At 41.4% G+C, this 19,271-nt stretch overlaps 1 protein-coding gene across 5 annotated transcripts; it reads left to right on the forward strand.

The window, feature by feature from the left end:
* The first annotated feature begins 7,215 nt into the window (after nucleotides 1-7,215).
* On the forward strand, nucleotides 7,216-16,522 carry znf366 (zinc finger protein 366). 5 transcript variants are annotated; one of them, XM_035391201.1, is made up of 6 exons: nucleotides 7,216-7,523; nucleotides 10,871-12,185; nucleotides 12,834-12,914; nucleotides 13,007-13,198; nucleotides 14,239-14,413; nucleotides 15,533-16,522. In XM_035391201.1, exons 2-6 carry the CDS (start codon nucleotides 10,878-10,880, stop codon nucleotides 16,036-16,038), a joined length of 2,262 nt encoding a protein of 753 aa, XP_035247092.1. In that variant the 5' UTR covers nucleotides 7,216-7,523; nucleotides 10,871-10,877; the 3' UTR covers nucleotides 16,039-16,522. The 5 variants fall into 5 exon arrangements, with proteins under 5 accessions (XP_035247092.1, XP_035247093.1, XP_035247091.1 ...); XM_035391202.1 differs by having other exon boundaries at nucleotides 7,216-7,519; XM_035391200.1 differs by having other exon boundaries at nucleotides 7,222-7,425.
* Nucleotides 16,523-19,271: the final 2,749 nt, after the last annotated feature.

A 19,271-nucleotide genomic window follows, 5' to 3' on the forward strand; every position in this document is an offset into this window, starting at 1 on the left:
GTCCTAGCGCCTGTTAGTTTGTGGAATTGAATTCGCCTTCAGTCGCAATTCCAGAAAAAGCTATTGTTGCGATGGCTGGTATAATTTTTAATTTGTTTAATGAATCTGTTCATGTGTTTTTTTATAGACTTAACACAAAATATGCATGTCTTAGATGTGCATGTTCTGATGTAAATTATGGGTCGAGTTATTTGTTAAATGAATTGTGATTTTATTGATACGTTATTGTACACAGTTACGTTGCATTTGTGTATCACTTCGTTCTTCCAGGAGAAAATAGGCCTGTGCTTTAAAATAAATTATATATCCTTATTTTTATGGAGATCTTGGTCTTTTATTATTATTATTATTATTATTATTGTTGTTATTATTGTTATTATTATTATTGTTATTATTATTATTATTACTATTATTATTATTATTATTATTATTCACCGTAATAATAATTATGTATACGTGGAATTTGCAATCCTGCTCATCAAGCAGTGCAATGCAACAAGAATCAGAGGCTTCATGTGTAGCTTGTGCAAACAGACTTGTTGGTGCTTGACTTAACTGTGGGGGCGCTGATATGCAGTGAGAAACGGAGGCCACAGAACTGTGATGTCACACCACCTGAGATCTTAAGCTTCCAGGAGTACACTACAGCAAATTATTCTGCTGGCCACTGGCATGGTTTCTATTTATAGCCTACTCATTTAAACAATGGAATAGCAGTATGAACCACCAAGGTGCTCTGTAATTGCATGGTTTGTTAATGTCAAGATCATAGCTAACAATAAAAGTCAATTTGTCCACATCAATCAAGCTAAACTCCATATAGCTTTCAATGAATGTGATTAATCATGATTGTATTACACTATTACATTCATTAAATATCAAGGAATTCTTTTCCATACTCACATAATCACATGCTTACAGTACCATGCACTGAACAATTATTTTTAGCCAAATAATGTCTTGTACTGAACCTTCCACTATAGACCTGCCGTCTAGTTTTTTCTCAATCCATTTTGCAAGATTTAACCTCATGTGGTCACAATCTCCTCGAGGGAAATAGAATGCACAAGATAAGAGGTATTATTTATGTTAGTCTAGCTACTGTCACTCATTTATGGACGAAGGAAAATATATTTAAAAATTATACGTCTCAAGCTATCAATAAAATATAAATAGCAGAAGCATATAAATGCTTCAGGGGAACAACAGTATGCAATGTATGATATCACGTTACTATATTCATCTATCAATGGCCATTAGCAACAGACTTGTATCATAAATCACAGATGTAGACAGTCAATAAATATCTGAAATGCAGGGCATAAATGGCAGCGCTTCAGCATTTATTTTATAGTAGTGTTAGTGAAATGTGTGGTCTGTTTCTAAACAGCAACTGAAACTAGTAAATGGAGATGAAAGTCAAATACCGTAATGTACATGTAATCAATCATATTAGTGAATAGCATGTTAATAAGGTGTTTTCAATTTGGAATGTCAACAGGTCAACAGAGAAAGCAGCCAATTTATTTAAAGCACAGATTGAATTCCTTTTTCTCTCTTTTATTATGAGAGACCAATGTGATGTTTATTACTTGCATTTACTATTTTCAAACATCTTTTTCTATTTCAAATCAGTTAGTTAATGGATAAATAATACTTGTACACAAAACAAATACTGTACAATACCAACTCGATACACAAATGCATTATCATTACAGGTTGACCAAATAAACTCAATGATTCATCAGTAATATTGATGTTTGTTTTTGTTTTTTTTTTGTTTTGAATATATGTATACATGGCAGTGTAGTTGTTTCAGGATGCGAGCAATAAAAATATGACAGTGTCTTTGTGTGATGGTTGTGTGATATTTTAACATTCTTCAGCTGAGTATCAAACAGTACTTTATATTTCCAAAAGGCTGGACATTTCCAACAGAAATGTAAATCATTTGGTTGCACAAGCCTCAGATTCAACATTGATAGGGCATACTGCTGAAAGTAATACACATACACTAATACACAAATGTCAAACTTTTTTTTTTTTTGTTTTTCCTTTTGGCTTGCTATATGTGAAACACACATATGTATATTTAAATTCAAAGCTTCTCTCTTTCTATGCAAAATTTACAATTAACATTTTTTTTTTCTGTTACACACTTTTACCTGCTTCCTTTCTTGCTATTTGATATGATAAACTGAAAAAAAACTAGCAATATAGAAAAAAGGTAACATGACGTCTGTGTTATTACCAGAATGATAATTTAAGTGTTGCAAGATAGATTGATCCAAACTCGGTTTAGGGAATTATCATTATGCTACCAAAATGAATGAATAATCCTCATTGCTTTTATGTTGCTTGGATTATAAACAGAAGAATAAATTTGTAACTATATATTCTGCTAATGCAGCTGAAGGAAAATTATAAGTGATGTGATGGGCATTTCAGGGCCTTTATCTACATATGCCTGAATAAGTGCAGCTCTCTGTTGCATTTGTTTAGAATTACTACAGATCTAATTTAGTCTTCAGTGGCAGTCATTGTGCGCACTGCCTCCCATATAGTCATCTACCGTTGCCATGGTGACATCAAACTAGACGTTCTTGTTTTCTTTTCCTCTGCCTGGAACAGACAAAGACTTACCTGACAATCCCAGCCATCTGGTCAGCTCCTCTGAGATTTTTTATTAATAAAAGCTTTTAAAGGATGTGTACATTCATAATTAATTTGTGAGAACTGATATACAGTAACAGGCATATCAGAGTCATAAGGGGCGTTTTCCACTGATAGTACAATACACATTTGTACTTACAATGGTACCAATTGTACAATATTTTCCCATTGAATACACGTCATGAGGACATGCCAGGTTCCATCACATGACTCAGGAGTGCAGGAGTGGTGCACAGGGTAAGATAAGGGAGCCTTAGGGGAGCCTTGTTGTTGCCAAGTTAGATATTAATGCAATGGATGAATACAGAAAACGGATGCTTCTGCCAGTGGAATTTTATTAGGGCAGTTTATACCGGGAGCAAGAGGTCTGTGTACCTATTTCTAAGGAAATGGGAGAGTCAGTGGAAGGTTTTGTTGTGCCTCATGGGTATATACACCTGGCTGAGCTTGATCAAGGAAGAGCGTCATAGTTAGCCCCGGGAATGCATTGCTGTTCTGTGCAGTTTCACAGCAGAACACCCTGTTTCCGATAAAAAACAAAGCGGTCAATTTTAGGTCGATGGGCAGAGACAGCTTGACAGACAATGCAGCTCAAACCAGCAGCATTACTGCCATCTGTCTATCAGTGTTTTGCATGAACATCAGTGCCCTCCTGCTACAATGAGGCAAGATTGTTACTACAATTGTCTTATCTATTTATAATGAGAGGGTTTATGCTTACGATAAGCTTTGCATACTGCGCTTTCCAGGAATACTGATGAAAGGTTATTTGCATTATGTTTGCGAATGTGATCAACTTGTTATCTGGAGCCTTGTATATCCGGGGGGATGGAATCCTGAGAAGCATTGCATCTTGGGTATTTGTGTTTGTATGCAGTAATGCTATTACAATTAAGAAAAAGTGGTCACTTCCTCAATTATTTCTGTCATAGACTGCCAGGGATGGAAGGTTAAAAGTCATTGGGGTCCTGAGGAGGCCCATCTCCTGTCCCCTTGGTCCCCCAAATGAGAGGCCACTGTTCGCTAACTCACATCACAGCACAAACGTGTGGGGTGGGGTGTGAGAGGAGTAGAGTGCGTGACCAGAATACCTGTTTCAGTCAGAGTCCTTCCACTATAGAGAGCGCAGCTTCTGATATTATCCATCATTACAAGCCATCTCAAGGCCTAATTATGACTGATGCACTGTATAGTGCAAAGCAGGTCAGGCTTGTGATGGTGATCTTGATACACAGATCCACATGTATGATTCACTAATGATAACAGACATGGAAATGACTCGGACTGTGATTAAGTCTGAAGAAAGAGAAAGAATACCATGGGATTTGTCATTAGTGGTTCTGGTGACTGTTAACTGCGAGACAGTGGCCAAGTACACTTTACCCTATGATAGTGTATAAGGTGGGGAAGTTGTAATTCAGACTTAAGCACATTCGGACACTGGCCTCTGTTACATGAGCTTAATTCCTTTCAGCTGCCCTGCTCCCTGTATCAATCACACCTTTCTGGTAGTTCAGCAGCATGAGTTTGTGTGGCTTCCTGTCTAGAATTGAAATGTCCTCACCTCATGCACCACCTGCCTCTAACGTGCCCTGAGAAGAGTCTCATTCTCTGACTACTGCCTGCTTGTTACGTGCCTTGACACCGGAGATGGGACTTATAATGCAGCAGTGTGTGTGAGTGTGTGTGTGTGTGTGCGTCTTTGGGTTTGAAAGACAGAGACCGTGAGAATGAGGGCAAAAGAGAGAGAGATAGGCCAAGAGACCAACTATAATAATAATAATAATAATAATAATAATAATAATAATAATAAGAAGAAGAAGAAGAAGAACAACAACAACAACAACAAAAAAACACCAATATGCAACATGATCTGACAACCATCCTCATCAGCTACACAAACTGCAACCCCAATGCAGTTTTTACAAAACAGATCAATATTGTTATTCAGTTTGTAATACGCATACTCAACCCTCACCAAACAGCAAAATTACCCCCTTCAGCATGCTCATTAAATTTGTATGCTCACTGTTTTGAATTTTATTCCTACTTGCGAGCCATATGCACAGTTTAGCTTGCCCGAACAAAAAAAAACAAACAAAAAGAAAAACAGCAAAGACACATTGTGCTTATGTTTAACCTGAATACCTGGGTCCCAAAATAAAACCAATAGAGAGAGAGAGAGAAAAGAGGGAATATTAAAAGCAGAGCAGTGACGAACATGCCTTGTTGGCTTTAGAAACAGAAATAATGCGATGAGTCATCCTCTGACACTCTCTGTTCTGAGAGGCTGGTGAGAGTCGAGCCTGAAAGGGCTGCGAGCACTCGTTGAGATATTCTGACTGATCTCATTTTAAATGCAGTCTGAATGGCAAGCAAGAAGCTAGGCTTGAGTAGGAATATATGAGCTAAGCATACATCCTGAGGCCCAGCAGAAGTTTACATATTTAAATTCTTTGACATAATACAAGTGTCTTAGATGAAAAAAAGAAATGTAATGCAGTGATATTTATTTCCTCAATATAATTTGTTTTATTTTCATTGAATGTCCCTTGTATTGTACACTTCACCATCATGTAATACAGTATGTCCCCTACAGGAGACAAAATTAATTGCCAGCTCTCAGGAGGATGTACATGCAGATGACAACAAATGAAGATTTATCTGCGGAGAATTTAAAAAAAAAGGATTTTAAAATGCACTCCTCAAAAGGATGTTTGTAGTAAATGATAAATGTGGCAGTGCTACAGACACCCACATCGTGATAAATTCAGTAGGACATTTTTGATTTCTGAAACAGACTTGAATTTGAAAGAAATGGAAACCACTGACAGCACTATACCCATATCCATTCCAAAAACAAGACAATAACATTTTTGCAAAAATACTGAGATGTTTTCTGATAGAAGAAACTTGACTGTGTCAGATGTAAGTAGCAGTTCATCAAACTATGCTGGAATGCAACAGCTGGTGCCTTGCTGAGTGCTAGTGCATTCTGCTGATCGCCAGTCTTTCCTGGTGCTTTGATGCAACAGATCCCATCCACATTCCACTGTTCTGTTTCTGAGCTTTCATTGGAGGAACTTCCATGTTCCAGCTTTCCCATTGGATGAGCTTAATCTCAGAGAAATACGAGATGTCGCTGCACAGATGTAAGCTGCAAGAGGTGGGGGAAAGAAAGAAGCAAAACGCACTTGAGTAAGACTGAGCAGGCAGCTGCCAATAGTGAGAGTCTGAGATGACTGCTTTCTACTGTATGTATGGGTACTACCAGTGACAGCATGGCAATCAGGCACTTGATGGTTTAAACAGACATAATACAGCATATAATTTCTATCTCTCTCTCTTTTTGTCTCTCTTTCTATATATATATATGTGTGTGTGCGTGTGTGTTGTTATATTTTATACCATGCAAATAAAGAAAAAAATGTGATATGCACAATTTTTACAAAAGAAACACACTGTTAAAAAGAAAATTAAAGTAAGTAATACACAAATTATTTTCCTGCTTATTTTTTATTTACTTCATGATTATATATTTTACTGTTAACTCATATTGATGCATAGGCTTTTTGTCAGTTAAGCTCTAAACAAATTGTTTGTACAGAAATTGAATTGTGCGCACAGTGGTTATACATACTGTAGACTTGTGCAAGGGTGTAATTCATGAGGGGATAGGGGGGTTACAACCCCTCACCCCCCTAAATTACAATACAGGCCAAATAACAGGTCTGTAAAAATGTCAGCAGAATATTGTAAAATCATTGCATGCATAAAACTGTCTCATGCAAACGCTAGGGGGCACCTGTGACACTGTTGTTAGTGAAAGTATGTATTGTGAAGAGAACAGCACTCCAGCAACGGCAACCACAGAAAATTCTGGAAATATGTACAAAATATGCATTATTTTTTACTTCCAATATCATTATTCAGCCATGAGTAGCTGGATCATTTCCCTGAGTGTGGGGTGGCATTTATAGCACAATGCTGCTGTGTTGTAAGCAGCCAGCAGAGAGCTCTTGGCACAGAAACTGGTGTGGCTGTAGGGGACAGCAGAAAAGGGCACCAGTGCACCAGGGCTGCATTCTGTCATCCTGCCAATCACACGCAGCTGAGGCAACACCAACCTGTCAATCAAAAATGTGGTTTCCTACTGTACTGTCAATTCAGACAGGCCCACATCACAAAAGACTGTGCATCGCAACTGACTTGCAGATAAGCCTGAAAGAGCACATTTTTGGAAGCCAGCACTCTTGTTGTGCACTGTGATGGTCAGTGTTCCTGTAGAATTGTGCTCAAGTCATCTCTGTCTGCCCTGGGAAAAGTGATTGCTGCAGTTGGCAAACTACAGTAACAAGAAGCCATCCTGAAATCTCAGTAGGTACAACCACTGACTAGAATCCAAGACTGGTGGACCCCAGAACTGAGTAAATGCATTGCGGCAGTGCAGCGCGCATCCCATTTCTTTTTCCTGGAGCCCAGCAAATCAGTGTTTCGAAGAGAAATGGAGGAGATGTCTATCTGGAGTTTCCTTGTTTTTCTGCAGGAAGGCATAGGCTTGTTGACTTCCTCTCCCCTCCCTTCCTTCCTTCTTTTCCGAAGGTACTCATCTGAAAAATGAGAACAAAGCGATTGTTCCTGTTCTCTTTCTTGGGCCACTTCAAACGTGGACCGAGGGCCGGTGGGTTCATTGTTAGGAGCGCGAGGCGAGCGGCAGGTACGTCTGCACGAAGACACGGGACAGCTGCACCGGTGAGTCTCCGCGGCTCCATCGCCCTGCACTGCGGCTTCACAGCACCGACTTCACACTCCGGCTGAAGCATGCACAGAGTGTGAAACCACTACTGTAGGTAGGGGGACAGACGGATAGCAATAGTCAACATTACCTATCAACAGGCATGCCTGTACATTGAGAAATGCATGGTGTATGCAGAGTGGAGTTCTGAACGCAGAAGTGAAACTGTACAGCTACTTAACAGAATGTTTAGCATAAAATAAACTTGAAAGAAAGAATGCTTAAAACTGTAAAAACATGCTGTCCCTATTGGACATGTATGGACATTATTAGATGTTACGGGTTTGATTCACACTGCTGTTACACTCATGAATAAAGTACTTAACCTGAATATCAATAGTATATGTGTTATATGTTTAAAATATATTCATAACATGATACATAATATGATAAATAGTCATATCATCGTTTTTTGTTTCTTTGATTTTTTGCGATTCCATTTACATTGCTACAGATTTAATGGATACATTATTTATTTGCAAGAACATGAATTACTGTACTGTATGTCCACTTTAGGTGGAACATATTGTATGTACTTGTGTCAATGTACGTGTGAAGAGGTGGAATTTCAAGTATTCCAGTGGCAGGAAGATGCAATCTGCAGGCAGTAAACTGGAGGCAATGTGGATGTGTGATATTCACTTATAGGACATTCTTTGCATATACAAGGCTATATGCATGCAAATTATATACAAATGTGTTATACTGGTTATGGATTCAGAAGAGCTGATTTGTTATTTGTCATTTCCTGTGGCCAGATACTATAGGAATGCTGCTCATGCAATGCATTGGGTGTATTTACAAATTATATTTGAAAGCAAGTTTTAGACATTGATGATATAAACTGAAGATATTACCCCTGGGCACCTAACTTCAAGGTTTCAATTTCACAATGCTACATAACATACATTTTCTTTTAGTGTCAAATATAATCTTTGGGGAAATTAATGTCTTTCAACGTCTTTACAAACTGATGAATATATTTATCCTCCTAAGACTAGGCAATCCGTTTCTGTCCCCTGTAGGGGATATGAGTTTCTAGTCTTACTCTGAAGAACTATATGTTCTACAGTGCTGAATCCTGCACTACAAGGGACATTCAATAAAAATGAAGTAATATTATTTTTGAAAATATATTTTGTCATCCAAGTTACTTGCATTTTGTCCAAAAATGTAACTGCTTAAAGTTTTTTTTTTTTTTTTTTTGCTGGGTCTCAGGAGGATGTAAGACTGTTTGAAAATATCCATTGAAAAGCCGGGTAAATCTGGGCAAGACTGCTATTAGCCTCTTATTCCCTTGAACCTTCAAGTGGCGGGATTTACCCTCGGAACCTTGACACATTTGATAAACGTGTAAACACTGTCTCCTTCAGGAAGTAGCAGGGATAGCTCCAGCCAGCTGAAATCTCAACTTCTGAACATATCACTATCTATAACCTATGTGAATCTCTTTGAAAACATAATTAACAGCCTGTCATTGAGCATAGGGGAGTCAGAGCCCCTACCACTTTCTGTCTCTAACCGAAACGAAAGAGATAAGTCCCATTCAAGTCTGTTCACCCTAAAAACCAGCAGACCAAGGGATGGGAGCGGAAGAATTTTCATGTTTTTATTTATAGTATCATTACATGATGAACAGTGCTTGGACACTCAATATGTAGAAAGCAATGGCTTATATTTTGCATTGTAGGTTGTTACAGTATTTCACAAGTCCTGAACGAGCACCTGAATAGCAACACAAGCCTCTCTTGTAGCGTTTCAGAGATTCACCTACCCTTGAAAAGTATTTAAGGGCTCTTGTTTACATCAAACAACTACTTTACAACTAGTAGTTGTGCAACTGCATTTCAAGTCACATGTTATAGTTAAATTACAGTTGACATAAATATACAGCTGTATAAATGCTCCTTTGGAATTTACCCTGGATGTGGGCGTCTGTTCAGCAAAAACATGTGAACATGTAAAGATTTGTGATCTTACGGTCTGTATGACAAATTCACATAATAATGATTATGTTCATTTGGATTTAAATTCTCAAAATGTAAGTTTTCAGGGAGCCAAAGGCTAAGTAAGACACTTTGGAACTACACTGTCCCATTGAAGCAAAAGTAAGCTGTACAAATATGCAAGCTGATTTTATTTTTATTTTTTTTCTATAACTGTAAATTTATCGTGTTATCTGTCCCATCTGAGCTGGGTGGCTTCATTTAGCAATTTGTTGTTCCTCTTTGTGTATCTGTTTACTTCACCCACTCTATCTTTCTTTGTACATACAAGAAACAGTAAGCAAAAAATAAAAGGCGCAGGTGTCAAATTAGGGGAAATTAATCAACTTCCACAAAGGTTGTTTCCTTTTTTCATCATTTCATTTGGCTATAGCTGCTGCCATTGTTTCTCCATTTCATGAATAACTACAGGGAATAGCCAAAAATACCAGTGGTACTGAAAAAGCTTTATGTCAGAGAAATAAGTACTAAGTATAATTTTGTTATACTTAGTTGTTGTTATTATTATTATTATTATTATAATTATTTTTACAAATGTTGAAATGAAGATCTGGGTATAAGTGATAGCATGACATTAATAAGAACTTATTGACTGTAACCACTTCACTAGGTTTTTTGGCCTCCTGCTGTAAAAAGTGAGAAATTGTGACATTGAAAAAATTGTTTCAAACATTGTTTGAAGCATTAAAAGCGCCGCCTTATTTGAGAAATGGACACCAGCATTAGAAAAAACCGTACTTGCATTTTCATATCTTGAAGAGAAAACTGCTGTGATACTGTAAAATGTTGATCTGAGAGCCAAAGAAAGGGGAATTGGTCAGCCTTCCATCCAGGTGAAAATAAAAACAGAGTAGTTTCCCACAGAGAAATGAAAATCCCATTTGGTTTGTCAGGGACAGAGTGAGGGAGATGGAGGTGAGCTAGCCTGGGTTTAGTTCCTTTTTGGCGGTATACTGCTGTCATTAGATCCCTGTTTGTAAAGGGTTTGGGGAACTGGCTGGGGGTGCAGATGAGAAAGTGAACAACACTTGTGGGCTCTTATGACTCAATGCCTCTTGTTAGCTGCTTGGCTTTCAAGAGAAGAATCATCACCTTTAGTACTTAAAGGCACTGCCAAGTCTTGAACTGGATATGAACAGAGCTTAAGATTGGGATGAAACAGCAATTTACATTTCAGAAACACATGTATTAAGTATACAAATATGTTCTTAAACCATTGATAGATAACACTGATCTATGTGAACTGAGCTGATCTATAGAATTGGTCTTACATTCTCATCTGCATGTACACTTCGGCCAGACAGAGGACAGACTCTTCCAGCTCATTAGCGATGTAGTGAACCACTGCAGTGTTGACGATAATCTAGCGCATATTTTTATTGTGTTTGTTTTTCAGACAGAACATGGAGCCAGACGTGACGCAGGTTGTGCGAGAGAGGAGCCCTCGCAGTGCCAATCTGAGCCCAGCCTTGGGTCACGGTCATTGCCTGAAGCCTTTCCCTCTGTTCCTCAAGCCCCCGAGGCTGTCCCCCCCACGCGACTTTTTTAACAGCTTCTCCCCCTTCAGCTCCCAGCACCACCTGGGGTACGAGCGCCTCCACTGCGTCTCCGAGGGAGGCTCTCGCAAACGCAAAGGGCCTCCTTTCAGGGTAAACCCCCAAGACCGTCAATCCCCTGACCAGCTGGAAGAGGAACGCCAAATTAAAACCATGGACCTCTCCCATGGCCCGTACCCTGTCCCCCAACCCACCCCCGCTCTGTTCCCAAAGTACGGCCCCCAGATGATAGATCTGAACAGGCTCCAGCTCTACAGGACTCTGGACAGGTTGAACAGCATACAAGTGAAGCAGGAGCTGGTCGGCCATGACAGGCCGTGGCCTCCCACCCGCTCCCTAATGCACCCGCCCCCTCCGTACTTCCCTCCGCTCCACCCCGGCCTCATCCCCTTCCCCTTCTTCATGCCAGGCCCGGCCATGCACCTTCCCCCGCGAAGCTTCTACCAGAGGGATGCCTTGGGCCGCCATCGGGGGGGCCCGGGCGGCAGGCCCGGGGGGCTGGGGCCCATGGAGAAACTGGGCGTCAGCGTCCACATCGACGACAGCTACTACGTGGATGTGGGCGGGGAGCAGAAGCGCTGGAAGTGCCGCATGTGCGAGAAGTCCTACACCTCCAAGTACAACCTGGTCACCCACATCCTGGGCCACAGCGGCATCAAGCCCCACGGCTGCGGCCAGTGCGGCAAGCTCTTCAAGCAGCTGAGCCACCTGCACACTCACATGCTGACGCACCAGGGCGCCCGCCCCCACAAGTGCCAGGTGTGCCACAAGGCCTTCACCCAGACCAGCCACCTGAAGAGGCACATGATGCAGCACAGCGACGTCAAGCCCTACAGCTGCGGGGTGTGCGGGCGGGGCTTCGCCTACCCCAGCGAGCTGAGGGCCCACGAGGTGAAGCACGAGAAAGGCCAGGAGAACATCTGCGTGGAGTGCGGCCTGGACTTCCCCACCCTGGCCCAGCTCAAGAGGCACCTGACCAGCCACCGAGGCCCCACGGTGTACAGCTGCAGTGACTGCGAGAAGACCTTCCAGTACCCCAGCCAGCTGCAGAACCACATGATGAAGCACAAGGACATCAGGCCGTACATCTGCACTGAGTGCGGCATGGAGTTCATCCAGTCGCACCATCTCAAGCAGCACACGCTCACCCATAAGGTAGGCTAGCCTGAGCCAGGATTCATTATCCAGCCCTGTGCATTAGAGCTTCCTGTCTACCTCGTAATAGAGACCCATTAATCCATAGAGGGAGGGTGGACACAGATCGATCTGAAATTGTTTTACAGCGTGATTATGGTAAATTTTTTTTGCTTTATTGACAATGTAAAACATTCCTATGTGCTGTTGAAATAGAAGGCATAATGTTTGAGATACAATGGTTATTTTCTATATACACAAGGGCCAACAGACTATGAAGGTAATGAACATATGTAATCCAACAACAACGTTTTGGGGGGCTATTTTGTTTCATTATTTTTGTAACAGCCAGCAATAAACAAAACAGAAATCTATTAACCGGAGTCAGACACAGGAAAACACTCAGCCCTAAAGCCATTTTTATTAGCACAGACGAAAGAACAATACAATATTTATAGCTATGTGTAATTGTATATATGGCCATTATGTATTTTTGCTATCATAATTTGCTTATGAGCCTAATAGGCATACTGAACAGGCATGGAAGTGTAGTACCATCCAGATCCAAATAATACACAAACTGCAATGATGTCACATTGTAACAGTAACCAAGGCAGTGAAAGTTACCAGCAGGCTTGTTTGTAACAGGAGCCATTTTCTGACCTCCAGATCGGGAAGTCATTCACAAAACAGACCACAATCGCACAGTACTCCACACGGGGGAACATGTGCAGTTTCAAATCAGCCCTTGTAAGCCCTCAATATTTTTCTGCCTTTGTTAAATGCCTCAGCGTTCACAGTGGTATGTTCTGAACACTCAGTCTAACCCGTGTCTGCGCCAGGGGGTGAAGGAGCACAAATGTCGGATTTGCGGACGGGAGTTCACCCTGCTGGCCAACATGAAGCGCCATGTCCTGATCCACACCAACATCCGTGCCTACCAGTGCCACCTCTGCTTCAAGAGCTTCGTCCAGAAACAGACCCTCAAAGCCCACATGATCGTCCACTCTGATGTCAAGCCCTACAAGTGCAAGGTTAGCCATACTTTGACTGTGCAATTAAACATGTAGAAAGAAGGTTGAAAAAGTGAAAGCAACAGCCAGTTTCTTTGCTCACTGGAAGCATATTGGTGACAGTCGACACACCTTTCCCCAACTGCAGAAATGACACACTTCATTTCCATGGCAAACTCCACTGCCAACCAAACAATTGATCTTATGTTGTGATATCAGTCGCACATAGCGCATACTTTAAAGTGTAAATGTGGGGATGGGATTAGGACATATTGATTGCAAAAGGCCCAGCTGTTGAGGGTGGGTCCCTGACCTGCAGAGGGAGGGGTAAGAAGATGACCAGATAGCTGCATTTTGGCACGGAGCGACTCCTCGGTTCGAAGGAAGGATATCGCTGCACAAACTGCCCCGAGTAACAATGGCTCTCGTGTCCCCCGAGAACAGGGCTCACAAATAGATTTCATCTCGCTTTCTCTTGCACTTGGGAGAACTTCCTGTTTTCTCACGGTCCTTTCGGACAGTCTACAGTCCCTCTCTCCTCCTGGAGGAAAGGAACACCCTGGCTAGAAAGAATGCAGAGGAAGGACAGCGCAGGAGTGCACTTCCCAGCCCTCCTCTGGCCCGTCTGCCTCCCGCTTCCTCTCACTCATTCATGACCCCCCACTCCCACCCGCCACCCCCCCAGCGCCAGACACCAAGGCTCTGAGGGGGGAAGATGCACACAGACATGCATGGCATGTGCAGAATACATTACAGTGCAGAGCACAGTTTACACAAGTGTTCAACGTGAGCCTTTTCTTGAATGCTAGCTAAGAGCTACAGTCTTGAAATAATCCATAGAGTAGAAGAAGCAGCATACAATTACCTAAGCCCCAACATTTTAAGCGCTGCTGACACAAATGCACTTGCACTGACTGATAATTGATCGTCCATTTTGTTCCCAGACATCAAAACATTTGCTTTATGATGGTGCTTTCGATTTCCACACACACCTTGCATCTAACAGCTTGGTTCATGTGTAGCCACCGGAGGCCCCTCATTCCCCTCCCTGTGTGTCACAGCTTTGTGGGAAGGAGTTTAACAGAATGCACAACCTGATGGGGCACATGCACCTGCACTCGGACAGCAAGCCCTTCAAGTGCCTGTACTGCGCCAGCAAGTTCACCCTGAAGGGAAACCTGACTCGCCACATCAAGGTCAAGCATGGCATCATGCAGAGAGGGCTGGGTGTTTGGGGTAAGACCTGGGCTTAGGGCTGCCATACTGCACACAGCACATTCTGCCCCACATATAGGGGCGAACAAAGCAGGGTTTAAAATCAGAATAACTTTTTTGTAATTCCAGTCATTTTTGTGTTTTGAATGGGATTCATATTGTTATTTTCATTTAACAGACTTCATCATAACACAATATGCTTTGTTCTTAATTTGAATAGTAAATTTAAATTTATGTTACATTTTTCTAACGGATTAACTAACATGGAGCAGAAAACAAAACACTAAACATTGTTTTCTGCAGTTGCTTAAATGTGTTGTCAGAAGGCAAAATGCATTGTGATTGAATTCAATGTACCACTTCATTTTTAGCTATTAATGCTATAGACCAATGCAAGTAGTTCTATACAATCTTTAAAATGCATGAAATGCACTTGAAAAACCAGATTTTAACTAAAATATGCCTCTTAGACCAAAATGCACCGTTCTCACATTAATCACAGTTACCCAGCCACTAAGGTACTAAGTAATCAATGCTATGTTCACTCTGACTGCATCAATCCATCTTGTGATATGAATTATCCAAGCGTCATTTTAACTGTGCAAAGGATTAGTGATGTGAGACAATATAATGAGGTGGGAGTTCTCATTAATAAATAAGGAGATAATATATTTGCTGAACAGTCATATCCAATTTATCTTCTGCTGGGTTTTGAAAAATTCTTTTTTTCAGTGCGTGTGATGACCTAAAGCAAAGGAGCTGGTCAGCTATGCTGCAAATATGCCAGCATTAACAAAATCTCTCTGAGCATGGAATGTGCCCTAACTTTGACTGTACTTTTTAAAAGAATAGAACAAAATTAATGAAGGGGAATGGACTATGCCTAGCGCATAGGAAACTACTGGCTGAACGTTATGCCATCACTGAGAATACTGTATAGCAGAAAAATTGTAATGCTGGGTTGGTGCAGTTATTATCAACACAGCTCAGTAGAACCATCAGAAACACTCAGACATGGGGCCTACAGTAATTTGGCTGAATCTAAATATGAACTGCAAACCTTTAAAAACACAAAAAAAAGGGACCACCTCATCCAATCTCATGGAGTCCGTTTGCGCTGCTGTGTGTGTGTGTGTGCAGGGTTCCGGCGTAGAGGAAGGTACCACTTCTCCAAGCTGGGGATCATCGGCCACTTCAGCCAGGAGGAGCCCTTTGACCTTTCCCAGAAGACCATGCGGCGGCTGTCCCGGTCTGACGGGGAGAGCGTGCGGGGCAGAGTGCGCCAGGAAGAGGACAGGATGAGCCAGTACAGTCTGGAGGAGGAGGAGGAGGAGGAGGAGGAGGGCGGACATGGCAACCAGCCCTTCCTCCCGGACGAGCAGTCCCACCACCAGGGCCTCGGCCGTCCAGACGAGCCCGCGCCGCGAGCGGGGTCAGACCCCGAGGACAGGGAGGGGCCGAGCGGGCAGGTCGGGAAAGTGGAACCACACGAAAAGCAGAAGCGTCACCTGGGCAACGAGGAGTGTTTGTGTAGCGGGTACGAGAGGCAGCAGAGTTCTGCTTCTCCAGAGGATGTCAAGGCAGAAGGTGCTGCCAGGAACCGAGAAACGAGTTGTGAAAGTGAAAAGGCATCTCTGAGCTTGTGAGGCCTTTACCTTTTATTAAACTGGGCTCTTAAATGTCTTGATTTTAGCTGTGAGCAATGAGGCAACGATGTATTATGATTATTATTACAATGCAATTGACTTGTTTTTTTTCATTCATCCAGATACTTTCAAAGCTTGGACAGAAGGGAACATGTAAAATATTGACACTGAATTATACTAACATCTGGGGCCAAAGCCTTAAATTATAATAGTTTATAAGTGAACTGACATGTGGCATTTGAAGCACATGAATAATATATTTCCATTCAATGCTGGGTATGATTTTGTGTTTAACATGATAAATTTTGTATATTTTTATAATGTATTTCAAGTCAGATTACTCAAATTACCATGTCTACAAATAATTCTATTTTTATTTCTTTTGTTGCTTTTATTTCTAGTGTCTAGTAAAAATGCTTTTCCGAATGTGAAGACCAGAACTCAATTGTGATGATCAAATAAAAGTGTATTTATAAGCCAAAAAGATCATGTTCTGAAGTATGTGACAATATGTGTTCCATCTCAATTACTGTGGCTAGACTTAATAGATATTCTCTAGAAAATCACAATCATTTAATGCATTTCAAGCTCTCATGTGTAGTTATGACAGAAATGCAACTACAATATTAATCCCTAACTAGTTATTATTTATATAATACCACAATAGGCAGACTTACACAGGGAGGATGAGGACAAAGGCAGTGGATGTGATCGGTAAAAAGAAGACTTCATGCAAATCTTCAGTCATGAAATGGACTAGGGGAGGGAGGGAGAGAGAGAGAAGGAGGGGGAGGGAGAGAGAGAGAGAGAGAGGGGGGGAGAGTATTAAAAGACAAACAAGCCTTGCTGGCTTTAGAAACAGAAGTAATAAGATGAGTCATCCTCTGACACTCTCGGTTCTGAGAGGCTGGTTTGTTGAGAAAGGGCTGCGGAGGTTGTGAGCTAACAGACAGCCAGCTGTGAGGCAGACTGACCTCATCCTGCAGCCTCCAGGGTCTCCACACAAAAAGACATTCTGCCAAAATCTGCTGGCAAGTTTTATCTCTGTATTATTTCTCATTCACACACTTTAACCCCTTGAGACTCACAGGTGTGCTTCTCGAAACCTTCTGAAGAATTCTTACAACAGAGCACTAGAAACTGAGAAAATTAAATTAAAAACAGAAAAACGTCAACTATAATTTTTTTATATTTGATATATGCAGATGCATACATGCATCTGTATTTGTACATAAAAGTAATAATGAAATTAAAAAAGTTATTAAATAGATATGTCATAAAAGATTATGTTAATTGATTGTTACTACTCATATCTCATACTTATGCAAAGTTTAGTGTTGTTTTAGAAAACATACTTTCACATTTTTATCTTTGCAAGCCACTGCATAAGAAAACCTGCCAAATGAATGGACTGTAATGTGATGCATCATATTCATATCTATTTCCCTGTCGTACAAAAGGAGCAAATCACCTGTGCAATAAAGATCAAGGCAGGTAATGGAAATTGGTATTAATTTGCTCAAGTCTGGATTACTCCCATGTTTCACAATAGATGCAGACCCCAGGTTTGTTAAGGTCTTAGGCAGAGGGAACATTATGTTCAAAGGCAGATGAGGCCATAGTCTGCCTAGAATAAAATGACAAGGATTTCAAATGTTCTTGTAGCCAAGTACCAATTTTCATTTGACTTAGCCGTCCATACGTATTAGGAGGGATTTGATTTGTTGCTTCATTTAACCAGGTGAGAACATTGGAAGCACATTCTCTTTTACAATGACCTGGCTACGTGGAGCTGAAAGAGACAGAGCAGGACAGAATTTAAGTGCGTCCCCGGGCCCAGTGCATTGGCTGTCTGGCTGCACAGGGGACCCGCCATATTTCCTCCCTCTGAAAGAAAACAATGCAGAAGGATAGGTGACTGTGAACTCACGGGCTCCCTTTCTTCTTGGAATTAAAGAGCAATTCCCAAGTTTCAGCTCACAAAGGAGAGGAAGTGGGAGCGAGAATGTCCTTCTCTTCAAACAGGGTTTCTTAAGCTCGGTGGGTGTCCTAGACAAGCAGACTTTTAACTATTGTGTAAATCTGTGATAATTGTTTTTATTTTTGGAGAGGAGGGGAGATGGGAATGTTCTGACACTTCAGTGATATTGCCACCAATCATCTTGGGGAGAGGGCTTAAGACAAACTGTGAGCCAGTGGCTATTTTACACTCTCCAGAGCACAAGAGCTAGTGCAAATCAGATGACAAGCAAATCTCTTCTCTGGAGTATCACTGGAACTAATGCAGCAGTAACCCAAGCATTCCAGGCAGACTTAAACCAAGCCTTCCCCTAGTGGAACAAAGCCAACTATTTTCAGCTACTGGAGACTCCCACATAATAAAAAAAAAAAAATGTTGTGCTTATTTCAGTACCCAAAGTTAAGGACAGGGTATATTGAAACTGGACTTAATCTGGGATGCAATGATGTACATAATGTATGAGATATATGCCTGCAGCAACACTCAAGAAGCTGCTGAGACTTAACATGCAGACAGAATACATAAAATGTAGACTACCTGCTCAGTCAAAACCTTATAAAACGTGAAAAGCAACTTTCGTGAGACTTGCGGACATTTGTTAAGTAGCACGGTTATATGTGGTCAGAGGTTCTGAAATTCAGAGACATTGACCATGAGCATTGGACTCCTTTCACAGGGCTGTCTGCATTAATGTGGGAGAAAATATCTTCAAACAGGTAAGCAAGGACACAAATGTGCGCACGCTTCCCTCCATTTTAAAACACAGGGGCCTCAATTACAATAAATCTTCTTGCTTCAAGTCAGTGCTCTGGGAGGCTGATCACAAGGATGAAACTAAAAATGTGAAGACACTTTCATTTCCTCCACTTTCCCCCTCTCTGTCTTTAGGTCCCTCTGCCTCCGTTTCACAGGTCCTCTTTGGATGCAGAGAACAAGCAACACAGACTGCCACAGCACTGCCAAATTAGGTCACAGTGCTCGGGCCCAGGGTGAAGTGAAACTCCTCAGATGAGTTTATATTAAGGTGGTCTTTTCAATGGTCTCCTTTATGGGAAAAGGGGTTGTGCGGTGAAACAGAAAGCAGATGTGGCTAACCGTTGACTCTAAGCGACACGTCTTCTTCAGCAGGGGCACAAAATTAGAGATCAGAGAACAATGCTTTCAAAAAATTGTAATTCAGTATGTCATGAGCAGTTCTTGCAGGAGGAGTAGT

The sequence above is a fragment of the Anguilla anguilla genome, chromosome 14, assembly GCF_013347855.1.
Source record: "Anguilla anguilla isolate fAngAng1 chromosome 14, fAngAng1.pri, whole genome shotgun sequence".
NCBI lineage: Eukaryota > Metazoa > Chordata > Actinopteri > Anguilliformes > Anguillidae > Anguilla > Anguilla anguilla.

Bases quoted from the DNA above. Each gene is read 5' to 3' on its own strand.
- znf366 (XM_035391201.1), top strand. From the start codon at position 10,878: ATGGAGCCAGACGTGACGCAGGTTGTGCGAGAGAGGAGCCCTCGCAGT. The intron at 12,915-13,006 runs GTAAGCCCTCAA...TGTCTGCGCCAG, and splicing joins GCAGTTTCAAATCAGCCCTT to GGGGTGAAGGAGCACAAATG. The intron at 13,199-14,238 runs GTTAGCCATACT...TGTGTGTCACAG, and splicing joins TCAAGCCCTACAAGTGCAAG to CTTTGTGGGAAGGAGTTTAA.